Source organism: Colletotrichum chrysophilum, assembly GCF_026319265.1.
Source record: "Colletotrichum chrysophilum strain AFK26 chromosome Unknown scaffold_3, whole genome shotgun sequence".
Classification (NCBI taxonomy): domain Eukaryota; kingdom Fungi; phylum Ascomycota; class Sordariomycetes; order Glomerellales; family Glomerellaceae; genus Colletotrichum; species Colletotrichum chrysophilum.
The window spans coordinates 299628-320220 of NW_026517290.1; the positions used below are offsets into that span (position 1 = coordinate 299628).

A 20593-nucleotide genomic window follows, 5' to 3' on the forward strand; every position below is an offset into this window, starting at 1 on the left:
CAAGGTGGCCTGTCTTGCCATCCCGTCAAGTCCCGGCCGTCAATTTGGACTCACGATGCCGCGCTAGCAGCGCCTTGCGTCCTCGACTGCCACTTCAGCGTGCATGACGAAGCATATGAAGCGGAAACAGGAATCAATTCATCACCATACGATATTGCGGCAAGTACCGTTCACACTGCGACTCGTCTCCAGTTTCGAGGGCTTTCAGAACCCTTCCAATAGGGGGAAACAAGACCGACAGAAGCGAAAATCGAACGGGCCGTTCACCGACTCGCTGTGGATTCTTCGCTGAAATTCAAGCGATGGCGCCTTCAACCCTGCTTTGGTTTTTTTTTTCTCCGAGTGTGTGAGACTTTTTTTCACGCGTCCACGCCCACGGTGGCTGGCAGCCAATAGGCAACGCACTAGGAGGAATGGCTCCAAGATAACGGCAAAATTACACTAAAACGCAAAACCACCGTGCAGCGGTCCGAATCCGCACCGAGTCCGGACGTACGCCGAGCGATATTCTTTCAAGATACGGACATGAGTCTCGGTCTATGGCGGTCATTCGCCGTGATCCTCCGGCCATCTTGGTTCTAGTCAGACCGTGCTTGGGATGGAATGCCTGGGCACACCCTCACCGAACTGCTAGTCGAGATTGTGTCACGGCGAACCTCAATCTCATACTCGACCGGCACCATGCTAACTCAATTGGCTGCAGCTACCCGTCGCTACAGTCAAGCTTTTTTGGTTCCCGTGAATCCTGTCTATGGTCTTGCCTGAAGTTGCGCAACGCTGTGCCGTGTTAGGCTGGCCACTCATACAACGCCCGCTCTTTTGCCTTGGCTTGCAATTCGGAGAGACTTTGAATGGTGTCAGCATATCTTTGCTGCATGATGCACTATCTCGAGGCTCAAGATATCCCAGTCCACGGATACAAACCGGCGCAGAGGGCGGGTAGCTAGCAGAAGCGAGCTCAAACCATTACCCACCACCAGCACGAATGGACGTTCACCTGCAAAGAGCGGTTGGCCCGCTCGGCCAAGTTTCATGGAAACGCGAGACGAGGCCCTTCACTTTTTGCAAGGAACCAAGGCCCAACACCCAAAGAACGTCCAGGGTCACGATGGCAGAATCGAGGTTCCAACAGCACGCGGTGTGGTTAGCGCAATTTTCAGGTTGCTCTGAGCAAACATGGCGTCCCAACGGCCCAGCTCGCCGACTGCCGCAGATGGCATCCGCAGCCACGGGTCTCCACTACACCACCACCCTGGGCGTGTGCAAAGATAGCATCATGCTTGCTCCTGATGTCAGATCAGTCGGGACCCACTGATATCAACATGACATCTCTTGCGCAGGTCGCAGTCTCTTTGGCCCTTACCTCAGCGTGCAGCGCATGTGTTTTCTCCGTCGTCTCGTCTGGGCTGCTCCGGCCTCGCCTCAGCGCACATCATGGCCTGAGCATCGTTCACTGCTCATGTTCGCCTGCGTGCGTAATCGACTGAGGTCCGTCGGAACCCAGCGAGCGGGTCGTCCGGAAATCTTGCACCGCACCGTTTTAATTTGACCGTCCGAAAAGTGCGGCAGGCCTATTGGAAGCTGGTGCAGAGCGTGCGTCTCCCTGTCGCCATACACGGCGATGAGCTCGCAAAGGTCCGAATACCCAAACAGGCCCATCGTTTCAACCATCTTGAGCCTCGATGGCCCATCTCGGGCACCAAGCTGACTCACGAAGCTTAGCCCCATCTGAAATCTCGCCAACTACCGCTTCCCATCCCCACCGCGCGCCGAAATCTCTCACCATCGGCCCTTTGCAGCGGTGAAAAACCAAGGGGGCGCGTCTCACTGATTACAAGCATCGAGACGTGAACCTTGATACCCGCCGGCCGCACTATGCAGGAGACCGCAATCCGACCTCTCATGAGCTCACCTTAAGCCACGGTGTGGGACCCAGTCTTCAGCCTTGCCTCCTGGCTCGGTTTTCCGACCTCTCATGTCTTTTAAACTCTGTTGTTGGACCTGCACACAAACCGCTCAAAGTGGATCGGCTTCCCGTTATCTACGCCTACGCCTACGCCTCCGATTACGCCTTGTCACCAAGAGAGGGGCTCACCACCAAAACCCAACCAGAGAGAAAAAAATTCAAAAATGTCCCTCGCATGCACGTGGATCTCCCGGTACGCCTGCATATGGATACACTTCAAGACGCCAGGGCAGCCTCTTGCGCGATGCTACTGCATAATACACGCATTGCGGCTGCACCACTGAAAAGTCTCCATCAACGACATCCAACAAGCCTATCAGTCTGCCCTTTCAGCCTCAAGCTTATGTCGCCGCCGTATCAGGGTTCAGTATCAACAGCATGTGAAAAAGGTATCCGCACAAGCTTTGCAAAGTTTCACAAGATTTGAGTGGTTTTCCAATGTACCCCCTTGGTTGTTACTGCGACACCCTTTTCCCTATTCCTCGTCGCATATCATAACGCGGTGGAGAATCGGGAATTACCTTTCCTTGCTTCAAGACCAACACGCACCCAATCGAATCCTCGAGGAAAGGGCATAGCCCATTCGATATTCGCATTCGACATGTTCCAGAATTCTGGACGTTGCCTATCTCTATCAGACCAGGGGGTAGGCGGCACCTTAAGAACGTTTAACCACGCGAACCGTTCGACTTTCCTTCCGACTTCTTTTCGTGCGTGGACCAGGACGTCTCGCCGGCCGGTCTTCCGCGTGCGATACCACCTGGCAACCGCATCTTAGTGCACCCGGGCCCTGTGGCGACACGAGTGCACGAAAGCAGCAGCGGCGGCGGCGGTTGGTGGGACCCCCACGCCCGCCTGGTGGCAGGCAGGCAGAGACTAATTAGCCAGAGCTCCCTCCCAGGGGTGACCCGAGAGACCAAGGGACCGCGGGTCCAGCCAGCCATGTCGAGCCCACCACGGAGCCGCATCTCGATTGTGCAGCAGATGCAGACTTTTGTCTCAAAGGGTCCTGCGGTGGGAAGCTCTGACATCTTGATCCTCATTCACATGCACAGCGAACGTCATGATCATCCCGTCCTCATGAGAGACGCGTACATCACGATTTCGAACCGCAAACACTACCGCCTGCCACTTGAATAGTTTCCTGCGTGCATAATTATTTTCGTGTCGGACCCTGAAGCGTGAAGCGTAATTGCTCGTTGGATTTTTCGAGCCACTGTTGGCGCAATTGCTATTCATACACCCGAGTTCTAGTATATCTGCGTCGAAACAAAATGTAAAACCAACGCCATCTAAGATGCTCCCTCCTTCGGCACCGGAGCATCTGTCGGCCTGTTCCACGTCCGGATGTGGCCTGTTTTTGCACCCATGTCAGCACGGCGGCTTTTTTATTTTCCTGATGCTGTCGGCGTGAGGTCAAACTTACCTGACTTGCAGCTGGTGATGATGGCTTCTTCTGTGAATTCAAGCCAGCATAGAGGGTGGGTATCAAGTGCTTTGGACTGCGAGCAGGTCAGCAAACAGAAAGCTTCAAAACAAGCAGCTGCAACGTTAACAGCAAAATGTAAACATACGGATACGGGGGGAAGCATGGCAATTCGCGCACGCGGCTCTACGGCATGCACAACGGTGTTCTCTTCGTCGTCGACGGCACCGCCCGATAGGGTTGAGTTGGACCGGATGCGGCTCGCTGATGTGTTCGCTGTTTCCTGCCTCTGCAAGGGATTGGCAAAGCGTGAGGACACGGAACCCCGGTGGTGAACGGAAGCCTATTCCCGTTCGTCAGCTTTCCCGCGTCTGCGTTTTTGGGTCAAGAATAACGTACCGCTTTGGGCCTGTGAAGCATGCCGACGTTGAAATCCCAGAGACACAATCTGCAATCTTCGCCGACACTGCCGAAACGGTAGTTCCTGTCGTCGCAGCGCCACGGGTCGAACGCTACGGACGTCACCCAAGACTGATGGCCTTGACAGCGCGCCACAATGGCTGATTCCTCGACAGACCAGATGGAGATTAGGTCGTCCTGGCCGCCCGTGAGCACGTACTTGCCGTCCGGAGACCAGCAGACGCTGATGAAGCCACCGTAGTAAGAATGATAGAGATCCAGCAGTCTGTTATCACATGTCAGCGGGCTCGTCCCCGGAGAACCCTGAGGGTAAGATTGGTGGACGTACTCCTCCTTCAAGTAGTCAATGATACGGAGAGAGCCATCCTCCGATACCACGGCCAGATGACGGTTGTCGGGGCTGAAGGCGAAGGCATTGATTCGCTGGTTAGATAGCTTCCATGATGCTACCGGGTTCGTCTTTTGATTCTTGGATTGAATCGACTTGTTGATTTGGATCTTGAGGTTGTGGTTGACGTTACTTGTTGCCTCGCTCTCCCCATTGGGCGTGCCGTTGGCCGCGAGCTCTTCCTCTGGCGAAAACTGGGCGTCCTCCTTGTCCTTGTCGTACACCACCAATGAACCGTCCATGTGCGCTGCCAGAAAGAGGCTCTCGGATCCAGGAATCCACCTGATTTCTGACACCGGCGTGCCATTGATGATACCCTGATAAAGTCAATTGCCTGACTGCAACCACCAGAGACCTGGGACTTACGTTCTTGTTCAAACGGGTATACCGTTGTGATACCGGCTCCCACCAGATGATTTCGCCAGTGGAGAATCCCATAATTACATCGATATGCGATATGCTCTTCGTGATCGTGTTGACGTCGTGGCAGAGGCAGTGAGCCTTGGTGAACAGAATCTTAGTCAAGTAGTCCGCCTGCCGCATGTCAGTGTAGGCTCCGCGCAGAAGCTAGTTGGCGCAAACCATACCTTTGACGCCGACGACAAATCTAGCCATTGGAAAGCACGGTTAATGTTGGCAAAAGCAAAGACTCCATCCGTCGGCCGCTCTTGAAGCTTCTTGGCAAGGCTCTCGTTTACAATTACTCTAGAAATGAACGACGAGTTGCTCTTAGTCATGTTGTTCTTGGGCTTCGGCACCTTCTTCTTCGCAGCGTCTTTCGTGTTGGCAGGCGCGAGCGCCGTGTTGCCGTCGCCAAATGCCGGCGCCGCGGCAATCATTGTCATGGAATTGGGCTGCGCATCGCTCAACGAGGTCCCGCCACCACCGTCGCTGCTGAGCCCAGCCTCAGTCGAGTACCGATCCTCGTTAGGATGTTCCTTAATATCGCCGGTGAGGGACAACGTCGTGGCCGACGAGCCCTTGTAGAAGAAGGGCGGCGCGGCACGCATGTCCAGGCTTATGAGGGAGAGCTTCGTGCCGGCGGTCGCAGGCTGTGGGTTCGTCGCAAGCGGGTTCGGGTTCACGACGGGAGCTTCGGAAGGATGGGGCGGGGGCGTCGCGAGGTGAAGGTCCTCCTTGAGAACATAAGTTCCCTCTCCGACCAGGAATTGGTACTCCGGGCCTTCGGGGTTGGAAAGGATGTTGTTCGTCTCGATCATGGGAGCGATGCCTGGGCCGAGAGTGCCATAGGCACCCGAATGCGATGGGTATCGCGGGGGAGGGGGCAGGACGCTGTTGTTCATGGTCGCACGAGGGCAGACAGTCAGCCGGGGTTCTTATGAGGTTGAAATGTGCTGTAAGAGTGCTTGGCAGTGTGCGTATAGTGCTGCGATGCTGTGCAATGGATGGCCGTCGAGGTTACACGAAGCGCGTATCCGATGGACGCAGAGTACGATGAGGTTACGTCGGGTACTTACAACATGATGGGCGATTAAGTTTCCTACGATCTATGGGAATGCAGTTACGAATTGGACGAGAAGGAAGGAAGCACGCGACAGTCGCAGCAGAATTGAGGTGATTACAGGTCGGGGTTCGGGAAGGTGGTTCGTCGTCGGCTCCGCCTCACGTCACTGGCGGCAGCTGCAGTGGAGGTTTTGGGAGGTTTTGCGTGCGGCACCGGGGCGGTGGAGGCTGATAACGAGGACGGACGCTTCGGGAAGGTCGCACAGAGGGTGCTGCGCAGTATGCGACAGGAAGTGAGGCTTCGCGGAAAGTTCGTTGATCGAATGGCAGCGAGGTCGGGGCTGAAGGATTGGCGAAGAGGAGGAGGAAGTGGTGGTCCGCTGCGCCAACGACCAGACGAACTCTAGAGGTTCTTGAACAGACCTGGCGACCTCATGCAAGGTAGGCGAGGGCGGGAGTCTTTAATACGGCGCAGGCGAGGTTGGGGGAGGGGGTTCAAGGCAAGGAACAAGAGCCTTCCTTGGGTTCGGTTCGGTTGGTTGGAGCAGGATTTGGAGTTGGAGCTAGAGCTGGAACTGGAGGTGTCGAAGTGGAAAAGGGCAGGGCAGGATGGAATAATCAACCCCAACCCAGCGACGTGCTGGTGGTGGTTCCCTTCTTTTCTGTTCTGGTTCGTGTCCCCGCCTTCCATGGCCCCGGGGGCGCTACCTACTGCAGGTAAGGTAGGCCCTGGGGATCACTGGTCAGCCATGTCGTTCTTGCGTGTGTGTCCTCCAGGATAAGCCATCCAAGTTGGCTGCACCTGCTTCATTGACCATGGGCCCCGTGAGGGCAGGTCAAGGTCAGCCTGGGGTCCGGAGAAGGATTGCTGCGACGTGAGTGGTGGGCGGCTGCTCCATTTTGGCGGGGGTGGCAGCACCTCTGGAGTGACGCTGCAGAGCCCAGGCGAGTCGTCCCTGACGCCCGGGTTTAATTGAAAAGTCCACGTTCCAATGGCCGGCCTGCTGTCAGTCCGAGTCGGTGACTGGCCGCGCAAAAGTGTGGGGTAGGCAGCAAAAAGCTGGAGAAGGAGCTGTGAGGCCATTGACAGTCGCTTCACATCCTGAGCGACACTGGACAGGCACAGGATGCATGAGGTGGGGAGGGGTTGGCCGTTTTATTGGCGCAGTCAGTAGAACGGACTATTGGGTCAGTCGTCATCAAAACACGCATCTTTGGAACTGGTCTGCTGCACCACCTCATATGTCTTGGGACGTGTTACCGAGATTTGCTACCAAGTTGTTGTTGAGTGAGCTTGGCCACTCAGGACTATGGTAATAGACATTACGAGGAACGGGGCATGCTGCACATATATGTTCAACTGAGACACATCGGACATGAGGTGGAGTTGAGCAGATGATTTGGATAGGTATCAGACATTGCTGAGGTTGTAAGCGGATCAACAATGCGTGGTGGTGGTGCACCAATGGTTATTTGAAGTTGAGTTCATAGTCCACAATGTATTGTGTGTGAGTGTGTACACAGGTAAGCTCCCCTAGCTCAACCACTGCAAAGTTGTCTCTATCGAGAACTCATTCACTTCTTCCGCCCGAGTAACAACTGCTCAGGACTCCTTTTCTTCCAAAATCTTCAGCAAAAGGCACCAATCATGATACCAACCAAGAAGCACGCATTCCACAGTCATGCACGATAAGACATTGCTGTCGGGTCGTGCTGCACTCAGCCCGCTGGATTGGACATCGGTCGCTTATCAAGGCACCGCACAGCGCTGATCCGCTGATCGGGTGCTCTCTCGGGCGGGTCTTGCATCCCCGAAGGCGCTGGTGCCGCTACCTTAACCGATCCCTTAAGGTACCAGCAGCACCTTTCCAGCTGTCCCCCACCAGAGTCATCCTTGCAATTAAGGTCGTCATTCGAACTCAACCCCCGTCAACCTGCAGATTCCCGTCCTACCCGCTTCAGAGCTTCCCAGATTACATTCCATTGCTTCAACCGAAGAAAGCCACCACCGCACTCCTCACGACCGATCGTACACACAAGCCTCGAGCTTCTAGCATCCATCGCCGTGTCCGCCCGAGTCTCTTCCAACAGCGTTCTGAGACCGCCCTGCCATGGCATCGCAATAAAGCTTTCTCTCTGCCTCTGATTAAGCTTCAACGATCACGAACATGGCTTCTGGTAGGTGGCCTGACGAACAGCTCTGGCCGACCTCGACAGTTTGTCTCCGAGCTTGAAACTGACTTGTCTTGCTTCCATCTAGTCCGAATCTGCGTTTGCGGTGACGAGGGCACCGGAAAGTCCAGCCTCATCGCCTCGCTGGTCAAGGACGTCTTCATCTCCAACAAGATCCAGGCCGTCCTCCCCTCCATCACCATCCCTCCCCAGCTCGGGACCCCCGAAAACGTTACCACCACCATCGTCGATACCTCCGCCCTGCCTCAGAACCGCACCACGTTGAGGAAAGAAATCCGCAAATGCAACGTCATCCTCCTCGTCTATGCCGATCACTACAGTTACGAACGTGTGGCTCTCTTCTGGATGCCCTACTTCCGATCCCTCGGCGTCAACGTCCCGGTCGTCCTCTGTGCGAATAAGTCCGACTTGACTGGCGATGGAAATACACCTCAGGTGGTCGAGGGCGAGATGCTACCCGTCATGGCCGAGTTTCGCGAGATCGACTCGTGCATCAGGTCGAGCGCGAGGGAGCACCGGAACGTCAACGAAGTTTTCTTCCTGTGTCAGAAGGCCGTCACCCACCCCATCGCCCCGCTATTCGACTACAAAGAGGGGAACCTCAAGCCCAACTGCGTTGATGCATTGAAGCGTATTTTCTACCTTTGTGACAAGGACCAGGATGGCTTCCTCAATGACCAGGAGATGCACGAGTTCCAGGCCAGGTGCTTCGATAAGCCGTTGACCGCCGAGGATCTCGATAACATCAAGCTTTCCATCACGAAGACACTGTCGCCTTGGTCGGCAGAGAAGGGCATAGACCAGAGAGGATTCTTGCAGCTGAACAAGATTTACGCCGAGAAGGGCCGCCACGAGACGATATGGATCATCTTGCGCAAGTTCCGCTATACCGACAGCTTGAGCCTAGAGGACAGCTTCTTGCGCCCCAAGTTTGATGTGCCAGAGTACTCTTCGGCAGAGCTGAGCCCTGCCGGCTACCGCTTCTTCGTCGACCTTTTCTTGCTGTTCGATAAGGACAACGACGGCGGTCTGAACGACAAGGAGCTGGAAGCCCTCTTCGCACCTACACCCGGACTTCCTGTTTCCTGGGTTGAGACGTCGTTCCCATCTTCAACTGTACGTAACGAGGCAGGGCACGTCACTCTGCAAGGGTGGCTCGCACAGTGGAGCATGACGACGTTCATGGAGCCCAAGACGACGCTTGAGTATCTTGCGTATCTGGGCTTTGAGCCTGCAAACCCACGCGAGACAACTACCGCTGCTCTCAAAGTCACCAAGTCACGCAAGCGCAGAAGGCGCCCGGGCAAGGTCGAGCGCAACGTGGTGCTTTGCTACGTCCTCGGTGCCTCTGGGGCTGGCAAGTCGTCGCTGTTGGATGCGTTTCTGAGCCGCCCTTTTGACAACCTGTATCGGCCCACGATTAAGCCACGACGGGCTGTTAACAGCGTCGAGCTTCCGGGCGGAAAGCAGTGCTACATGATTCTCGAAGAGCTTGGCGAGCTGGAGCCTGCCATCCTAGAAAACCAGGCCAAGCTTGACGCCTGCGACCTGATTTGCTACGCATACGACTCGTCGGACCCCGACTCATTCTCCCACATTGTCGAGCTGCGCAAACGCTACCCGCAGCTTGACGAACTCCCCAACATCTACACCGCCTTGAAGGCGGACAAGGACAAGACGATGCAGCGCAGCGAGATGCAGCCGGACATGTACACGTCGAACCTCATGATGAGCACTCCGCTTCACGTCACCGTCAAGTGGAACAACATCAGCGAGCTCTTCATCGCCTTGGCCGACGCGGCAACCAACCCGAGCACCGCTTTTCCGAGGAGCGAGGAGCCGCCTCCTGATAGGACCAGTCTGTATCTCGCGCTGGGCGCTACGGCGTGTGCTGGCATTGCCGCGTTCATGATTTGGCGGCGATCAACAACATCAGCTTAGAGGGCACGGTTGACCAGTGCCGTCCACACTTTCAAATTGCGTTTCAGGGAGTTGGCGCGTATTCTGGAGTCTTGGTCATTGCCCGTTGGAACACACAATTATGATACCCAACTCCGCCCTACATATAAACAACAGGATCTTAGTCTCTAATCAACCTAATTGTAACATTATCTCCGGCAAGTTTCTCTTGAGGATCCTATTCGTGTAAGATAGTTCTCTTGTGTCGGTAGTAGTATGTATTCCTTTTGTATTGGCAAACCAACCATTGCTCTTACATGCGACGACGTTGTTGACCTATTGGTTGCTTACTCTCGCAGTGACAATAGCCCAAACGCCACAAACTTTGTATGATTTCGGTCTGCCTCATCGTCGTTTCCTCCACAGTCTGTCTGCTCACACTAGACGTTCCGATACACAGAACTCGTGGCTGTCAAAAGAGATGACCAAAAACACATATCAAAAAAGAAAAGAAAAAGGGTAAAAAAAGGTTGCCCGGCGGTTGGACCGAGCCTGATTCGAACGACCGGGCCCGGCGGCATGTGCCTTTGCTGCCAACCCAGCAAGCAAGGCCTTTCGCCACTACGGCCAGGCCGAGTCGAACGCCCTAAAGGGTAGAGGAGCAGGGCTCCTGATTTTTGTTGAGGATTTGGGGCGCTGGAGGGGGTTATATAGTGCTGTCCCTCCCGTGCTCGAGGTCAGGGTGGACAGGGGATGCGCCTCGATGTCGGGCTGGGCGTGAAGGGGTTCACGGTGGTGGCTTGTTATTGAGGCGTGGAGGCGAGAGAGAGAGAGCACCGAGATGGCCAGACTCATGCTGAAGGATGGCGTGGTGTCTAGGGAGAAGAGGGCAGATTTGTCTTGTCACTTTTCTTTGATACTTCTTTGCCATGGGATAAGGGCAGTTGCTTGGAGCTAGGAAGAAACATTGAGAACCTGCCCCAAGTCATATTACGCCCTTTTGTGTAAGCATCTGCCTACCTCCTTCCGTTCAGGTAGTGGCTTCAGGTAAGACCGGAAAGTTGGGTGGCACACCAAATGGTCAGATCCTGGGGCTGTGTTTGTGCCCAGGAAAGACAAGATGAGGACGCACGCCAGAATGCTATCCATCTGCCTGCATGTAGTAGATCATCGTGGGTCTGGGACATGACACCGGGGGTCCGCCTGCCTGTATTGGGTCTGGGAGTTGCATACTGTTGAGATACCACGAGGGCCGCGTTTGACACAGCTGTCTCAATAGACTTCTTGCTCCGCATACAACAAGGCTTTGGTGAAGATGCGGATTCTTGCGGCCCTCATAGGAACTCTCGCTGATTACCGAAACAGACTGCATCGTCCATTCCCAGACAGAAACCAAACACGGGAGGCCCCGCCTGGAACGAAACTCCAAACAGAACATCATGAAATGGTATTGATGCTAGCTTCCAGCCGTGTACGGAAGGGCGTAAACATAAGAAAAACGAAAAGGAGAACCATAATAGATATCGTAAAGCCCGACACAGGGAATCCTACACATTCCAGCCGTATGTAACACTGCATGGCTTTGTTTCCCGACTGCATTCCCAACCTGGCCGGTGAATCCCATGACACAAACCCAAGACCCGCCTACCAGAAAAGAACCCGAAATGTCTCAGACTCACATCTTACACTTTTTGTACCCGAAACAACAACCACCCAACCCAACCAACCCTTGTCGTTCAGAAGAGGAAATGGAATCTCATAAATAAGCTGTCGGTCCGCCGTAACGTCGTTTGCATGTAATCACCTTTGCTCTTCGTCAGTTCATCAGTCGGCCCCCGTTGACGGGGATGACCGTGCCCGTAATCCACCTGGACTCATCGCTCGCCACGAAGGCGACAACGTCAGCAATGTCTTCGACGGCGCCCAGCCGCGCCTCCGCGGGCGTGAGCGTCGCCCGCTCCAGGTCCGCGCTGCGCTGGTCGTCGGGCAGCGAGTCGAACATCTCCGTCTTGACGGTCCCGGGGCTGATGCAGTTGACCGTAACGCCGTGTGCCTGCCCCATCTCGCGGGCGGCGACACGCGTGAAGGCCTCGACGGCCGCTTTGCTGCCGGCGTAGGCCATGCTGCCCGGGGTGTCGGCGCGGGCCGCCACGGAGGAGATGTTGATGATGCGCCCGCCCGGGGCGATGTGGGCCTTTGCGGCCTGCATCATGAAGAAGACGGCGCGGGTGTTGGTGTTGAAGATGCGGTCGTAGTCCTCGGGGCTGGTGTCGTCGAGGGTCGCGGTGAGCGTCGCCGCGGCATTATTGACGAGAATGTCAATCTTGGTGACGCCAAAGGCCATCATGGCGCGCTTGACGACCTTTTCCTGGTGCTTGGAGACGTCGGCCTGGATGGCCGTGGCGGAGGACCCGCAGGCCTCGATCTCGGATATGACCTCATGCGCCTTGGCTATTGAGGACGTATTGACAAAGGTGAATGCGACCTTTACTCGCGCAAATGATATAACTAACTTTAGCCGCTGTTCACACTGCGAGCGAGAAGAGTGGAATCGGTAGACGCACTCTGGCACCTTCCCGGGCAAGCTTCAGCGCGATGGCAGCTCCGATGCCTCGCGCGCCGCCAGTGACGAGGGCGACTTTCCCGGACAGGGACATGTTTGGGGGCGGAAGCTGGGGCAGCGGTTTCGTCCACAGGTTCGTCGATGAGGCACGCCTCGCGCTGTCGTGACTTTCCTTTTCGTCGTTATTGAGCTGCGACGATTGTATTGCCTGCTGGGGCGGTTGGGGTTGCGTTTGTTGGCTTAGCACCTTGCTCAGTTGGCTCTGTAATAATGGCGGGTCAGCGTTGAGCAGCTCTGAGGGCATTCGAAGGCGGAATGCCGGCGTGGTGCAGTAGAATACCGGCATAGTCTGACTTTGAAGCCAGTGCGTAACGGCTCGGAAAGCCATTTGACTGGGATCCGTAGTCATGGCATTCTTTTCAGTGCGTGCGACGTCCATGCAGATATGGGTTGTGCTGCGCAATTCTGGGTGTTTGAGAGGTGTGATGACGAAGTATGTATGGTGCTTTGCGTTGCGTTGCGGTGCGGTGCGGTGCTCTGCTGCTTGGAGCTGCCAGGAGCTGCCACACCACACCCAGACTGCTCCAGCCAACGTCAGCCTGGCCAAGGCCTCCCGTGCGCTCCAGAGATGGTGTGGCGGCGCGGGGAACTCTGAGGTGCTCTGAAGTGTCGATCGCGCTGGATGACCAATGCAAGGCCGAGGCCAGACCACCTTCTGTCCCCCCTTCAACTCTTAATCCGCCACATCCAGTGGCTGTCTGTATCGTTCAGCATATGCCGTCCAACGATACGCCGAATGGACCGATTGGCATGCAAGGAAGACCGCAGACCCTGGGCGTTGCATCTGTGAGGGTGAGCATTTGGGGTATCAAGCCACACACCACTTGGTCGAGCCGTCACTTGTCTTGCGTGTGAGCGATTCTTTGGTCTGGTGTTGTTATTTGGGAGCATCCGTCCTTTCGACGACAGTCAGATACTGACGCCAACCCAGCGCAGCCTGGCACATGGATTTGGGATTCTGCGAGAATTGGGGTGGTTGATCGCTGGATCGACGGCACTTGCGCGCGCTGGAACATGCACACACGACGAAGCATGATTGCAAACTTTTGAGTCATTGAGGGATTTCTGCGTGCAGGACGTGATGACGGAGGCGAAGAAGATAAGATGACGACAGGAGATGTTCTGAGGATATGAAATCCACTCGTCGTTGAACGACGCACAACACCCGGTCGTGGTCGTGATGGCAGTAGCCAGCGGCGGCCAACGGTCAACGGGCGGCGACCGGCGCCGGGTCTTTATCAGTGGCGGACAGCAGGCGGCAGATGGATGGGATGGCATGCCGCATGCAACGCTGCGATCGCAGATGGGCTGCTTCTGGTTGGCTGTTCCACAAGTTGGTCTTTTCAGAGCCGGCTAGGGCGCTTCGCCGTTGGATGCGATGGCGAACAGGGGCGGGCACCTCATACCGCAGTACATAGTATATGCGGATTAAAGACGGCAGGTTGTGCACTCAGAGACCACCTCAGTGGAAGAGGCCTCGGTGTTTAAAATGAGATTACCGATTCAGGTCGGCCTGGGCTGGCGCAGTGGATACAGGGCTGGTTAGGCCTTGAAATCAAAAGAGACCCCCGGGCCCAAGGTCGCAAAGGGGCTCAAGGGGCGAAAGTGGGAGTCTGGGAGATGACCCCGGGGGTACGGAGACGACGGCCGGCAGCGCCGGTGGTGAATAGGGGCCCGAGGCGGTGACTGGTGACATGGCCGTCGGGCCACCACCACGTCCACAGGCCAAGAGGTGGCCAGTCTTCAGCGCGCTGGCGTGAAGCCTCCAGCCCCTCGTCTCCAGTTCCGCCCCAGCGTGCAATGCTTCGAGAAGGACATGGAACACCGGGGTCGACCGTCAGACCCAGCATGCCTGTGGGTAACATTCCTCGAGCCTCAAGCCCCGGAGAAGTCGAGGAATTCAAGGAACCCTTCGATTCGGAAGACTGCGCTGGCGGCGAGTGACTCCTCCCACTCCGAACTCGACCAGTCACGCCAGTCAACCCGCGGGCAGCACCCGATGATGAGGAGAAGGCACGTCCTTAGCTGAGGAGAAAGGTGCTGTTCCCTGGCATAAAGCGACGAGTTATTCTGGGGGGTTGCCTCGGGCCAGGTTGGTGGTCTGGGTTGGACCCCGTATGTTTGGCACCAATGGGGGCCGCGTTAGTCTCGATTCTCGGTAGCAGCCCGCAGCGACACCCGATGCTGTTTCGATGTCATTTCGATGGGCGACCAAGAGCTAGGCCGAAAGGCGAGAAAGCGGTGCCATCAGAGATATCGGCTGAAGAGAGGCATCGATTCCATGCGTCGCCGCAGAGGCTAAGTCGGGACTTGATACACGGCAGAAGCTTCCGCAAATAGAGGACCAGTGACGTTGGTCCCGGTTGCACATCATGAGCTTCTTTTCTTTGGTCGGGTGTCCCTTGCGCGGGCCAGAAGTTGGTCGTGGTAGTGAGGGGCGCAAGAGATGCTTTGGGAAGAGAGCAGCTTCGGATTCAGCTCTGGTTAGAGAAGGACGCGTACAGAAAAAGTGTAGACTTCGTATCTCGTTTTCTTGTTCCACGGCCGAGCGCCGGATTGTGCAAGCAGAGTTCCTCTGGTCTCTTCTTTTGACGGCGTTGATGGAACGACTTGTGCGGTGCATCATCCATGCCAACACCACCACCACCGCCCACTCAAATATCCGAACCCTGGGGTCGCCATCTGGCTTTCAGAGTAGAGTCAGCCGGAGGCAGTTGATTTGCCTCGTCATCCGGTGTCAGTGTGGTCTTGGCTTGGGAGCGTAATGTGCGGTACGAAGTTCTTTTAAATGAGGCAGCGGTTGTCAGTCATGTTCCGTTGATGACTGTCGCGCGTCGTGTCTTGTCGTGTCGTGTTGCTGGCGGCCCCCGGTTCCTTCGTTCGCTTTTGCATGTTCTCCATGGGCATGGCATAACGGCAGCCAGTCAGTTCGCAAGCCGCAGCCAGGGGCTCTGTCCCCATGATGTGCGTAAGGGAACGGACGGTACGGATTTAGCTCAGGCCACAGACCCGAGGAGGGCAGTCCATCAATCAATGTGGTGTACCTGAGCCGGTACCTGACTGACTGCAATGTGCCAGCTGCATGAGTGAAAGGCAATTCGTCGTTCGTCTCCAGCGTGGGAGTGCTTGCTTGCTTCAAGCGTCTGCATCCCTTCCCGCCGTCGTTCCTTCCTCTTTCGTTCCTCGGTTCGCGCCATGGCCTCCATCGATTCATAAAAAAAAAGAAAAAAGAAAGCAGGCAGAAGAAGGACCAAGACTGATTGATCTGTTGGTCTTCTCTCCCTGTTCCATAGCGTGCTATCAATCTGTACTAAGGTATTCCTTAGTGCCGGCCCTGCTAGTCATTCCAAAAGACCAACTCAAAAACCAGGACGAGCACGCACTTGTAAAAAGTACCTTCACCAGATGGCAGAGGCAGCAGTGACGAGTGACGGACCAGTGGCAGGCAGACAGGGCACGTGACAGGGAGGCGCCCATTCGCGGCAGACCACTTTGACTGGCCGCTTTGCAAAGCAGCGAGCACCCAGTTTGATTGCGCTAATGCAGTCTGGGTGGCGCCCCACACGCAGGAGTACATGCCCGGCGCTGCCATTGGCTTGTACTCGGTACTTATCGCCCGCTGCCTCCACCTGGTTGGTCCCAGCAGACCGCCTACCCGCGGCAGCCCGCGACCGCTCATCGTCAGGGGTCGGTCTGGCCCTCTGGCGCGTGTGCCTATTTGCAGAAGGTATCCAGCTACCTGGCGGCCCAAGTACCTGATCTCCACGACGTGACCTCGACCTTGGTAGCGCCGCTTTCCCGGCCTGTCCATCGTTCTCGCTCGCTCTGTGTCTTCTGTCCGTTCTCCGAGTACATTCACCTGCAGTAGGGGGTGGAATTGACTTGCACCAGCGCCTGCACTGCCCGAACGGAAATCCCAATCCCATTCTCCCAAGACATTTCCTACCACCACCTGGACCCCAAAGTCAAGTCCCAAGGCCCCGAAAACCCAAAAAAGACTGGACGGCGGAACAACAAGCAGCGGTCGGCAAAGGGACTGGGCATCTACTACCATCTCGTCGTTCGTACCTACCTACCTACTTTGTATCCGTACCTAGACCTATGGAGGCCACCACCAAAAACTAGACAACCGCCAACCACCACTCATTACACCCTCCACCACCACCACCACCACCACTTACGGTTCCTGCTGCCACGGCCAGTGCTATTGCTACTACTACCTCCTACAACACAACCACAACAAGCACAGCAGCAGCAGCACGCCAACCGTCTACCCGCCGTGACGACGTGCCCCGTCCTGGCCTGTTCTGTCCTTGTCCTCGCCTATTCCGCGCTCCCAACAGTCTTTTACCGCTTGCTTTTTCTCTCGTTCGCAACGGTCGACTACTCCAGTCTTTCCATCCTTATCGCCAGTCACGTACACCCCGGGCACCTGCGCACCGCTCCAATAAACCCTCGCATGCGATCCCGACCACCGCGACCAACCTTGGAATAGATACATGTATCTGTATCCCAACCCGCAACAACAACTCGCCCCCTCGACCCTCGTTTCCTCCCCGAGTCTCGCCGCGCCTATGCTACCACCTACCCCAGACACATGAGAGCTTGCCGGCAAACTCTTTCAGAACGAGATACTTGCCAGACAAGTGGTGTTTTCAAGGGAATCGCTGGCTTTTCGGCCTCCCTGCGGGTCTTTCACTTTTCTAGATGATGGTGCGTCGCCCACTACCACGAACCCTCGCCCCGATACTCCCCAGCACTTTGGAGGCTCCGTGATTCTCGTCCAGACTTTTTGTCACTGCCTCTCCATCGTCACCACCTGACGGCAGTCTCGGCCGCTCCGGCTCGTGGCTCTGCGCTCCTCTTCCACATCACAGTCGTCGCTAACCCTTTGCCCCCTATGCAGACCTCATCTAGACCCCGCGCCGATGTTGGTGGCAGCTTTGCGAGTCGACGCGGTCATGCCAGCCAGCTGTCAATTTCAGACCCCAGTCACCATGTGACTGAGGCTATTGGGACCCTCTACGGAGACGACAACTACGATCAACGCATGAGCATGCTGGGTCAATACTCTGACCAGTACGAGCCCGAGCCAGAGCCCATCGAGGAAGATCCGCGCAGGCAAATGATACGCTCGGCTTCTGACAAGACGGGGTTGAACATGGCACCAAACGGCACTCCGACCCTGAAAAAGTCCCAGACATTGCCTACGCGCTCCCCTAGCCAGCGAAGCATGTCGTTCGAACAGAATGGTCCCAAGTCGCCCCCCCTCTCTCTGCGGGACGTCAAGAACGAGTCCTCTCAGTTTCCCCTTGGCAACATCGAGAACCCGAACGACATCGCGCAGGAATTGAGCAACTTGCAAGCCCTGAGACGTATGTCTATGGATGTGGGCAATAATGCTGACCCCGACATGCTGCCGTTCTCGGGCCTCTCCCTCATGCCCATGCCCCCTATTGCCCCAACTGGAGACGACGACGAGAACGATCCTTCGAGACTGCTGTGGGTGCCCGCAGCTGTGCATCCCGAGCTTGCGCCGTCAGAGTTCAAGAACTTTTTGGAAAACAGAGTCAATACTATTAAACGCCGGTCAGGGGAGTCCTTTATTTCCAGCGATGGCAGCATTGACCGGAGTGACTCCGGTGGTGGGTTGAGACGAAAGAAGAGCATGCTATCCAGACGCATTGATGCTTCAGACACCAGAGAAGGGGCCAGCTACATTGACGGCGCCGAGAGGCTTTCGCGAAAGAGCTCCCTCAGAGATTACTCGACTCCCGAACTGGACCTCAGCGAACTTGTAAAGGACCCTTCCAAGGTAGTACAAAAGCTCTCCAAGGAGACCCAGTCGGAAGGTGGCGCCGAAGACATGCCGATCCTGCCAGTTGCCCCGGGCATGGGACTCCGCCGTTCAACAAGGACGACGTACCGAAAGAACGGAAGCGTCCGATCCGGAGACCGATTGCCCTTCTCAAAACGTGTCGCCAATCGCCACGGGCACATGGATTCTTCTGACTCGGCGGACAGTGTCCCGCCTCTGCCGAGCGATGTGCCCGATGTGCCCAAGCTGCCCACTCACATTCGCCAACAGTCGGAGCCTGTGTCGGAGAACTTCTCCCGTCCAAACCGCTCTGTACGACGGCAGCACAAGCTCTCCCAGGACTCGCCCATAGCACAGGCCGGCTCCGATGGAACGTCATCTGAGATCGAGGAGCCCGTGTCTCCCACCAACACACGTTCCGAACAGCCTCAGCAGCACCCTACAAGGAAGTCGTCGGCTTCAGCAGACACGAGACAGCCAGTCCCCTCCATTGTCGAGTCGCCTGTCACTGAAGAAAACGCCCAGCGCCAGCAATTCCCTCAGCGGTCGTCCTCGTCGCAACATGCCAATGCTCCGGCTCTATCCCAACAGTCTATGGAGGAGCCTCCTGCTCGTTCAAACCTGCGTCCCGGCTCAGCTCACTCGGTGCAAAGCTCTCACTCGGCCCAGAGTGCGCACTCAGCCCCAAGCCCGACAACGCCCACGATGCCGCAATCGCCGCAGCAGCAACAGCCGCAGATGATGAAGCAAGCGAACGCTTCTAGCCAAAGCCTGAATGACATGTCCTCTCACCCGTCATCCCTCCCTGGCAGCGGTGCTAACCGTACTGACACGTTGACCTTCATTCCCACCTTACCTACAGAGGAGAAGAAGCCAGAAGAGAAGCGGACTGGAGGAAAGCTGCGCAAGGAGAGAGACGATGACTCTGCAAGTGTCTCCTCGTCAAAGTCGTCGGGCGGATGGTCCAAATGGCTCAAGGGCGGCAGTGATGATAAGGATAAGAAGAAGAAGGAGGAGGAGAAGAAGAAGAAGCACTCTGGGGAAAAGACACAGGACAATGCGCGACTGGACGTTTTGCAGAACTCGATCGATGGCGTCAAGGGCAGAGAGAGCATCATTGTGGATCGTGACAACGTCGACAACAAGCTCGCCGAGGAGCGCAAAAAGGAAAGCCGCAAGACAGAATCCAAGAAAGAGAAGGAAGGAGGCTTGTTCTCGGGTCTCTTCGGCGGTGGCAAGAAGAAGAGCGAAAAGGACAGCAGCAGCAAGAAGAACCAGCATCTGCGCGTGTCGGAAGAGGTGCCGTACAGGCCCTTGAAGCCCGATGTGGACTACCACTGGACCAGATTCCCGCTGCTTGAGGAGAGAGCGATTTATCGGATGGCTCACATTAAACTCGCAAACCCGCGTCGGTCGTTGATGAGTCAGGTCCTGCTCAGCAACTTCATGTACAACTACCTTGCCATTGTGCAAGCCATGCACCCCCAGATGCAAGTCCCGCAGTCGCCGCAGCAGAGGCGGCTCGAGGAGGAGCGCCGGCGCAAGGAGCAGGAGGAGCAATACTTGGCACAACAGCAGATGCAGCAGGCTCAGGAGGCTGAAGGTCAGGAGGGCCAGTACGACTTTGACTACCATCGCGTGAGTTGAACCAAAAGCTTGCTTGTGGGATTCACACTGACACAAAACAGGGTGACAGCCAATACGGCGACCATCCTCATGACGAGGTTGACTACGTCGACGACGCTCAGATCTACGAGTACGACCATGGCGTCGACATGCAACGCGGCGATGGCTATGACGGCCCTGATAGCTACGATCCCCAGCCTGGCAAGCAGTATTATCACGATCAGTACGGGCGGGATGCCGGTGACGACGGCAGACGCCGCGGTGATGGACGAGACGACATGTGGTAATCCTGGCGCCTGAGCAAGGCAAGTGAAGCTGCGAAGGGAGGACACGCTCCCGCCAGATGCAGGCCGGGTGTGCGATCTTGGTCTGTGGCTCTGTATAATCCAAATGTGTGTGCATATGGCGGAGTTTGCGGGGGTGCGAGTGCGTTATATATTCAAGAGAGGACTGCGTCGATTGCTTCGAGAAGTTTTTTGCGCAGCCTCCATTTTTCCGTCATGTTATATCCCATCACATCTACTATTCTGTCCGGCTTATCGTGGTGGGTGGAGGAGTTTGTTGAAGCACATGTACACAGATAGCATAGCGGCGGATCTTTTGGAGGCTACCTAGGTTCCATTGAGAGGCGCAGGGAAGAAGAATCAGTTCAAGGTTGCACAGCATACGGTGGATCTCTCGCTCTTCGGTCGTCGTTGTCGTTGGGATATCGCTGCTCCTACCCGAGACGTTCATGGATGATGTTGCTGTGAGGGATCTCGCCCGGATCC

General features: G+C 56.1%; 4 protein-coding genes across 4 annotated transcripts; 2 read left to right on the plus strand and 2 right to left on the minus strand.

Annotated features, from left to right (window-relative positions):
* Positions 1-3258: 3258 nt before the first annotated feature.
* COL26b_000747 (uncharacterized protein) lies at positions 3259-5504 on the minus strand (the record flags this gene model as incomplete). Its single annotated transcript, XM_053173712.1, has 6 exons — positions 3259-3320; positions 3393-3468; positions 3541-3681; positions 3792-4517; positions 4567-4734; positions 4788-5504. 6 exons carry the CDS (start codon positions 5502-5504, stop codon positions 3259-3261), a joined length of 1890 nt encoding a protein of 629 aa, XP_053042269.1.
* Positions 5505-7832: 2328 nt separating this feature from the next.
* Positions 7833-9798, plus strand: GEM1 (ERMES complex Ca(2+)-binding regulatory GTPase gem1; the record flags this gene model as incomplete). The annotated part of the gene is made up of 2 exons (XM_053173713.1): positions 7833-7842; positions 7925-9798. The coding sequence occupies 2 exons, from the start codon at positions 7833-7835 to the stop codon at positions 9796-9798; spliced, it is 1884 nt and encodes a 627-aa protein (XP_053042270.1).
* Positions 9799-11572: 1774 nt separating this feature from the next.
* On the minus strand, positions 11573-12413 carry COL26b_000749 (uncharacterized protein; the record flags this gene model as incomplete). The annotated part of the gene is made up of 2 exons (XM_053173714.1): positions 11573-12241; positions 12321-12413. The coding sequence occupies 2 exons, from the start codon at positions 12411-12413 to the stop codon at positions 11573-11575; spliced, it is 762 nt and encodes a 253-aa protein (XP_053042271.1).
* A 4866-nt stretch (positions 12414-17279) lies between these two features.
* On the plus strand, positions 17280-20110 carry COL26b_000750 (uncharacterized protein; the record flags this gene model as incomplete). The annotated part of the gene is made up of 2 exons (XM_053173715.1): positions 17280-19835; positions 19886-20110. The coding sequence occupies 2 exons, from the start codon at positions 17280-17282 to the stop codon at positions 20108-20110; spliced, it is 2781 nt and encodes a 926-aa protein (XP_053042272.1).
* Between the last annotated feature and the right edge of the window lie 483 nt (positions 20111-20593).